This window comes from Terrapene carolina, unplaced genomic scaffold (assembly GCF_002925995.2).
Source record: "Terrapene carolina triunguis isolate 2854851 unplaced genomic scaffold, T_m_triunguis-2.0 Scaffold33392, whole genome shotgun sequence".
NCBI classification, from domain to species: Eukaryota; Metazoa; Chordata; order Testudines; family Emydidae; genus Terrapene; species Terrapene triunguis.
In genome coordinates, this window is record NW_020697743.1 from 2,939,783 (window position 1) to 2,948,345 (window position 8,563).

The following is an 8,563-nucleotide window of genomic DNA, read 5'->3' on the forward strand; positions in this document are numbered from 1 at the left end:
TATGGCCTGCATTCCTTCGTCCTAGCTATATATCCTGGCATTTGTCTGTATTAAAACAAATTATGTTTGAGTGGGCCCAGTTTACCAAGTGATCCAGATCAATCTGTACGACTACCCTGGCCTCCTCATTATTTACCACTTGGTCAATCTTCGTGTTACCTACAAATTTTATCGGCAGTGATTTTATACTTACTTCTAGATCACTGATTCAAAGTTTGAATAGCCTCACGTCTAGAACAGATGCAGAGCCCCACAGGAAACAAACCCATTCACAAACTCCTCTTTGACAACTACTTTGAGATCTGTCAGTTAGCCAGTTTTTAATCCACATAATGTATGCTCTATTGATACTGTATAATGCTAACATTGAATCAGAATATCATGCAGCACTATGTCAAATGTCTGATAAAAAAACCCACTACATTTATTAAATCCACAAAGTTACCTTTATCAACCAAACTTGTAATCTCAAAGAATAAAACAAGACTTATTTTCCATAAAACCACATTGACTAGCACTAATTATACTGCTATCCTTTAAGTGTTCACTGATTCCTGTATCAGCTTTTCCATTATTTTCCCCAGGATTGATGTCAGGGTAATCAACCTGGGACACCTTGGAACATTCTGCTTGCCCTTTTTGAATACTGGCACATTAGTACTCTTCCAGTCTTCTGGAATTTCCTTGGTATTCCAAGATTTATTAAGAATTAACACAATCAAGCCAGGGATCTCCTCATCCAATTCTTTTAGGACTTGTAGGTGCAAGTTATCGGGGCCTGCTGATTTTAAAATATTTATCCCTAGCAGATGTTGTCTAATGTCATCCTCAGTTACTAATAGACTGGAAAATACTTCATCATCCTCATGTGACACAAGTATATCATCATGGTTCTTTACAAAAAAAAACCCAGAAATATTTATTGAACACATCCTCCCCCCCCAATATACTTCAACTCTTTATTGTCCTTAGTCCTGCCAGCTTTGGATTTTTCTCTGGTATCTTTAGCTTCCTTTATCAAATTTCTACACTTCAGAACTTCTATTTTATATCCAGTGCTATTTCCCCCTTCTCCATTTGGTATATATTCCTTTTTTAATTTCTGACTATTGCTTTCACTTAACACTGAACCCATTTGGGCTTTTAGCCAAAGTTGTCTTCTTTCTTGATTATGGACTCGTGGCTTTTTGGCCATCTAATAAACAAATCTTTGAATGCAAAGCTATGCAAATGTCGAGTATTATTTATTTTACTCTTTTAAAATTATTTTTTCTTAATCAGAAAAAAGTACTTACCACAAGCAACCTTAGCATCTGGATCAACTCTGATATGGGCATCAAGGACAGCATCGCTGATCTGATCACACATTTTATCTAGGCAAAAAGTAATATATTATTTAGTTGTTCCCTGTAATAAATATTTTTTAAAACATAATACAAACATGATCTCCAGAAGTATGCCAGGTACTAAGAGCGTCAGGTAAGCACCACAAAGAAGGAGATGCACAAACAGAATTTCCTTCCCAATGGAAATTAGAGTTCTAGTTTTTAAGTACCTGCCTAGATACAAGTTTGGCAACCAAATACACAGAAATGGATTTATGCTTTTACTTTTTCCTCCCCCTCCAGTCCACAACAGCAGACACATCCCTGCCATCTCCCAGTACCTTAGGCGCCCCAAGTTATAATGAGTCACCAGGAGGGGAAATAGCCTTCTGTTTAAATGGTCTGAAAACTTAGTTTCAGGGAAAAACTCCACAGCCACTGAAAAAGGTATTGAATCAAATGGTAGCTAATCTTTGGGACAAGGACATATTTTACTTTGTACCGTGTCTAGTACTCTAGGATACCCAATGCTTACTGGAGATTAACTTTTAAGCATTATCACTGTACAAATAACCTGGACAAAAAGGTGAGCTGTAACTAGATCAGAACTAGAAGAAAACGTTAAAGAAAAATACTATAATAGATTGTTTATAAATATGTAATTTATTAGAGCAGTGCATTGAGCATATGGAAAGACAGATTAGATCCAAAAATCTGTACTGTGTGTCAGCGGAGACCTGATCCAATTAAGTTTGTTGAAAATTTTATTTTCAAACTTCCATTTAATGTGAAAAACAATTCCTCTCTTTTCAGAGCTCTTCTACGGCAAGCAAATGTGGAATTTGAAGAGAAGATAAACAGGCTGTGATGTGATTATAACCAGGTGTTGAGGTAAGCAGGACTTAATATTCATAAGATAAAATTATTTTCTTCCTGTCTTCATCTGCAAACGGGGCAGGGTTTAAGGACATTAATTTCAACCAGAGGGTTTACGTGCCCCTAATATTTGGAGCAAAGCTAACAACTATGCACAGTAACAGTATTTTTTTCTGTGACAGTAAAGCAGTGACTTAAGAGTCAGAGGGTGAGCCCAACCTACACCAGGGACTTAAAGTCGGCAAGCATTTGGACTGAGTAACATGCAAACAAAGAAGTATGTATTTATGCTGAAAAAATCACAACTTGACGTTTTAATGTTACTTCCGGCTTTACTTGAATTACTAGAAACATAGGGCCAGATTTTTTTAAAGTATTTAGGTGCCTAAGCACGCAGATAGATGAGCAGTGGAGTTTCTCCAAAGCACCTAGGCACCCAAAGTCCTATTGATGTTTCTGAAAAATCTCATTAGGAACCTACCTGCATCTTTAAGCATTTAAATAGCTTTTAAAATCTGGGCCTTAATGCTTATCACCATTACTCAAGTTCAAATTAAGAACAGACCAAAATGAAAAGGAAGAGCACCAAGAATCTGTGAGCCACATAAATATAGTGAAGCTTTGGTGTATAATTTTTATGTCAGCACTCACAGGCTTGTTATGTTGGTGCATATGAGGTACAAGTACATTTCAGTTCAGTGAACAATAGTTCTGGGGTTGAGTGAACATATTCTGTAGCTGCAACAGGAAAGTGAATTTCAGTGTTTTGATCTTTTCATATTTGCTTTCCATGAACGATCTTGTGCTAATGCTTTAACAGTGCAAATACTCATGAAAATCAAGTAAGTGTGACTGACTATTGATCAAAGGCTAATTATTTTCCTTTGCTAGTCAGTTGTAAAACTTACAATTTGCTATTTCCTGCAAGGAAGTGCGCGGGCGTGGACTTCTGTACCTGTTCAGAGTCTTATTCAGACTCCATGCTAGCGTACTTACTTGTAGGATCAGAACCTTTGTCAGTTACGTAAGTCAATCAGCCAGGGTGAGCTGGTGGACAAGAGATAATCGCTAAGCAGTTAATGAAGATATGACCAAGTTTGAAAATGTTGTTATCTGGCATCAGTATGTGAAGGTGAAATTCACTCAATGAATTATTTGCCTCTAATCTGAAGAGATGAAAGAATGTTTTCTAGCTAGCAGCAGACTTTGTTCTTTCAGTATGTTAGCTATCCTAAGATGCATTCTACATTGCTATGGAATGAAACAAGACAGACAGTAAGGCCACCAAAAACTCTGGGGGCCTCATCTTCTCCTCTCTTTATGCAGGAGGAGAGGAGCCCAGAGAGAAAGCAGACTGTAGGGAGCAGTGTTTCATGGCTTTCTCCCCACTAGAAGTCTCCATAAACCAAGTGCTTTTGTAGCTGTTCCAGCTGCTTGCATGTACTGCACACTAAAAACTGCACCTGCCACATAAAGGTGCCACCCTCCGGTGGTTTCCAGGGCTCCCTTTTCCAGGCTAGAGCCCTGTGTGGCATTATTTTTAAAATCCCGCTCCCATCCTGCCCCGCAATACCCACTCCCACCTGACCCCGCATTGTTTCTTGCATTTTTATCCCGCTCCCATCTGTAAAACCCTTAAATCCCACAAATCCCACAAGAGAGACAGATTCCCCCGTGCTATTAAAAAAAAAGTCAGTTAATATATTAATGGAATTCAGACACAATTTTTACAACAAAAGGAATAAAACAAATCTTGCTTAAACCATGTAGAAAATACTTTAAACCCTGTTATAATAGATATCAAATCTCTTTCTAGCCCTCACTTAAATTTAAGTATTAAAAACCTTCACTACAAAAAAGGAACACTTGCTTTACATGGCTGAAATGCTATTTATGACAAACTGTCAAGAAATGTAGTGTTTTCCCACAAATTACCGCAGTCTGTTTTGGGTTTTTTTGCCCACCCAATCCTGCCCGCAACAAAGTACATTCTACCCTGCCTTACATTTTGTTAGAAAAGGCAGCAGACATCGTTCATGGTATTATCACAGCTTTAGCTTTGAGTTTTCTCATCCAAGTGTTTAAAAATATAATGCTGCTTTACCGCCAATCTAAGGGACCGAGGTTCCTGTTAAAGACTCAGACTGCCTCGATAAACAATAGGAGCCTCTCTCCCATTAATGAGTCAAGCTCACTTAAATCTGGGGGGGGGGGAGGAAAGCTGTGTGAAAAGCTGTTGAACTTAATAAACAGCAAGTACTGACAACATTTTGCCCTTCAACTGGAGCCCTACTAAGAGGTTAGAATTAGCCTATATGGCTCAAGGCAAGTACAGACTAGTCTTAAGGGGACCAGCATGAGGCATTCAGTAAGAGCGTCTGAAATACAGCTCCAATGGGCATTGCTGCTCATCACCAGTGCACTGAATAATTCAGAAGTCCTGGGGCACTGGGCAATTGCTGAAGGTATTGCTAAACTGTGAAATTCAGTAACTTCTAGTCTTCTAAGAACACCACATAGAAAATGCCTTTTTCCCCTGGTAAGTCTTGAAAATGAGATTCTATTCAATTTTGATCAAACCTATATTAATTATACTGAATGCTAAACAGAAAGAAGACAAACTTTTCCCAACAGAGAAAATTTGTTGTGAATGACTAAATATACACCGTGGCTGGTTCTTGTTTCTCTCTACTTGGTCAGAAAGCCAAACCAGATCAAGTTGCAGAACATGTTCTTCCATGCATCTAGCTGATAAAAGGAAAGACTTGACATTTTTACTTACCAGAATGTCCTTCTGCAACAGACTCTGAGGTAAAGAGAAATATCTTCTCTTTTTTTGAAGTGTTGCTTGACATGGTTTAGTATCTTTAGAGAGTCTGTAGGCAAGGAAAAACTGCAGCAAACTAGATTTCAGAGGAAACACAGAGAGAAAGTTGTGGGGAAAAGGTTAACTTATCTACGCAAATAGCTGATGTAATTGTTTCTGTGTGGTCACTAGTCAGAAGTTCAATAGATTTAGATTGCTCCTAGAGGAAGATACAGAGAACTGCTTCTGACAACAAGGAGGGGATTTTCAAAAGCCTTTTGTGTTTGATGCTCTCTTCTCCCACTGACTTCAATGGGAGTTTTAGCAATAACTTCAATAGGAACAGAGTCAGGCCAGTGCTGGGTGCTTTGCACATCCCTACACCAACTTTAGGTCCTATTCTTTCCTCTAAAATGGGCACAAGTGATATTAAGTGAAACATTTGGAGATTGTAAAGAGGCAGCATGCAGATTTTTTTTTGTCATGTAAGCATGAGAGGAAAATAGACTTTTCTCTTTGAGCAGTATAGTGTCCAAACATTGTATTTTGCTTCAATAATGAATTTTATAGAACAATATTCTGTATTTGGGAGAAAAAAAACAACCTTTAAAAATTATAAACAGTTTTATTCTTTTTATAATAACCTACAGATGGTAACTGATGGCCCTCTTACCAGTATTGTATTTGAGTCACTGGCTGAGTGAGAAATGAGATAATTAAAAGGTGACAATATACTAGGTTATTTTGGGGTCACTGGGAAAGACAACTGGCTATCAGCAATCCCTCAACAATGGGACTGTGACAAAGTGGGGATTCTCCCTTGTTATGTTGTATGTGAGCCTATATGAGTGTTACTGTTAAGCCTATGTGAGTTTTACTGTTTTGCATGAATACTGTGTGTGCCTCAATTTCCCTGGGTGCTGCACCAATGCCTAGGTGGTGGGATAAGGGTGTGTGACTGTGGCTGAGACCCTCGGGGGCAGGTAAGGCTGCTCCAGCTGCCTGCACGTAGGCTATGGCCGGTGCCTTTTGTAACTTGAGACCCAGGAGGGGGATGCGACCAGGTGACACTTTGCCTGGGAAGTGAAACAAAGACCAGGCGGAGCAACAGGGCTGTCTAAGGTCGGGTCACTGGAAGCTGGGCAGTCTGCTTGGGGGGGGGGACTGGAACGGGGAGTCCAGGGTGTCTGGCCTGGGATTCCCCCAAGATGGACTTGGCTGAAAGTCACTGATTTCTGGGCTAAGAAGTTCTGTTCTACACTGTGTTCCTGTCAACTAATAAACCTTCTGTTTTATGCTGGTTGAGAGTCACTGCTGACTGCGGAGTTGAGGTGCAGGGCCCTCTGGCTTTCCCAGCAGCCCCACCCGGGTGGACTCAATGCGGGAAGTGCATGGTGTGGAAGCGGATGCTGAATGCTCCGAGGTCAGACCCAGGAAGGTTGAAGCTGTGTAAGCTTCCTGCCCTGCTGACAGTCTGCTCAGAGAGAGGAGGCGGTTACCCCAGAGTCCTGACTGGCTTCATACAGAGCAGTTCCAGAGCATCAGACTCCCGTGACTCCGTGACAGAGACTAAAAGCAATGCCCTGCCTCAGAGGTTCTTAAACTTGTTGATGTTTAGGCCACGTCTGAAGAGGTGTCTGGTAGACCATCTCCCCTCCCATTCTGACCATGCAGACCGAGACCACCACCTTCCTTCCTACTTGCAATCCTACAATACCCTATAGCAATTTCAGCAATTGTTTATATAGACAAATACTATTTGGAAAGCATAGCCTTAAAGATAATTACGGTGACTGAATAAGCTCAGTCCTTTATGAAATGGTGACTGTACTTTGGCTAATTTCATTATGTGTATTGCAGTAACACCTGCAGGCCCCAACAGGGACGAAGGCCCCATTATGCTAGGTGATGTGCACATGGAATAAGAGTGAGTCCCTGCCCCAAAGAGCTTAGAGATAAGATTTTCAAGAATTACTACTGACTTTTGGTGCCCCGATTTTTGGGTGCTCTGCCTGAGACACTTTAAAGGGGCCTGTTTTAGACAGCAGGGGCTCACTGCCTGAAACACAAGCCTCTAAGGTGTCTCAAGTAGAGCACCCACAAATGGAGGCATCAAAAATTACTCTGAAAATCTTGGTCTATTATTGGAGTTATCAGGGGAGTACACACAAATGAGGAAGGACAAACAGTGAACGGATTGCTCCTTAAAATACTAACACATCGCAGCACACCAGTTGCCTAGCCATTGTCAAGTATTTCATATACATTGCTGCAGAGGAGGAGGAGCCTCTTTCGAGTTTTCTCCTTTCCTTTTACTGATTTTACTAGAAAACAGACGTCCCTGTTTAGAAGAGCCTCCAAGAGGTTTTGGGACCTGCTCAGTGTGATCCATCTGGTGCCAGCTGAATTCTAGGCATGGAAAACACTAGTTTAAGGTGGCAGAATTTTATTCCCTCCCTGGGATTTTGTCCCGTAGAATCACTGGGGACATTAGGGTTTGTCCTTTTCGTTTTACCTTTTCCTCCATCCCTCCTTCCTTTCTCTTCATCTCTTACTTCTTTTGTCCTTTCTCCTGTTCCCCTCCCACCACCAGGAGTGGTGTGTATGTGTGTGTGTGTGTGTGTGTGTTGCTGGGGGTGCTCTTCACCTCCCCTTGTGGGAAGTTCATCCAAAACTGTGGGATTGAAATAGTGCTTGGACTCCACTGACACTAGATGCTGCCATCCTGTGGCTTAGCATTAGTGTCTGGGATGACTTGGGGCAAGATCTCAACCTCCCCGCAACCCACTTCACTGCTGCCAGAATCCCTCCTGCCCCCCCTGCTAGAGCCGCCTCCCTGCCCAACCTTTGTGGGGGTGGAGAAGAGGGTTCTGAGAACTTGAGCTGTGGTTTGGAGGTTGGAACAGCTGTCAAGGGCACTGAGGTGGAGGTAGCAGGAGCTCACCCTACAAGGAGGGGGGTTGGCACTGGAGGTTACTAGAAAGTAGAAGAAGACTCCATTCTGGGGTTCAGGAGGTGAATCCATCCCTCAGTGGTGGGCAGGTGCTGGGTGGAAATACTGCTGGTTCCAGGTGCCCTTAATTCCCCCTGATTCCTCGGGGCGTTTGAGTCTCCGACAGGTTCTCGTTCCCTTGCAGCAGGAGGACGTCATGGCCAAAGTGATGCACCAGCTCCGCATCATCCGGCACTTGCGCCAGGTGCCTGAGGCACTGCAGGGGCTGAGCCTCTGAGGCCACCAGCAACTCCCGCTCCCTGCTGCAGGTACTACTCTGGCTCACTGTAAATGGGGAGCTAGTGGAAGGGGAAATGGAGCCCCCTGGCACTCACTAAAAGGGAAAGTGGTGGATTCTCCATCTCTTGATGTCATTTTATGAAGACTAGATGCCTTTCTGGAATGTGTGTGCCCAAAAAGTAACTATTGTACTATACAGGAAGCCTATGATATGCAGGGGGTTAGATTAGATGCTCTAAAGGTCTCTTCTGGCCATAAAGTCTACTAATTTTGTTAAAACTGAGTGTAGCATTGGGAGCAGCCTCTGATGTTTTACTGTCTAGC

The 8,563-nt window shown here is 42.0% G+C and overlaps 1 protein-coding gene across 1 annotated transcript in view; it reads right to left on the minus strand.

Annotated features, from left to right (window-relative positions):
• Window positions 1–5,109, minus strand: part of LOC113409449 (S-adenosylmethionine synthase-like) — a 31,683-nt gene extending 26,574 nt beyond the window's left edge. The window contains exons 1-2 of the mRNA XM_026663371.1: window positions 4,984–5,109; window positions 1,296–1,373 (exon numbers count right to left, since the gene is read on the minus strand). Of these exons, the coding sequence (XP_026519156.1) occupies window positions 1,296–1,373; window positions 4,984–5,056 (151 nt within the window). The 5' untranslated portion in view covers window positions 5,057–5,109. The remainder of the gene's footprint in view (window positions 1–1,295; window positions 1,374–4,983) is intronic.
• Between the last annotated feature and the right edge of the window lie 3,454 nt (window positions 5,110–8,563).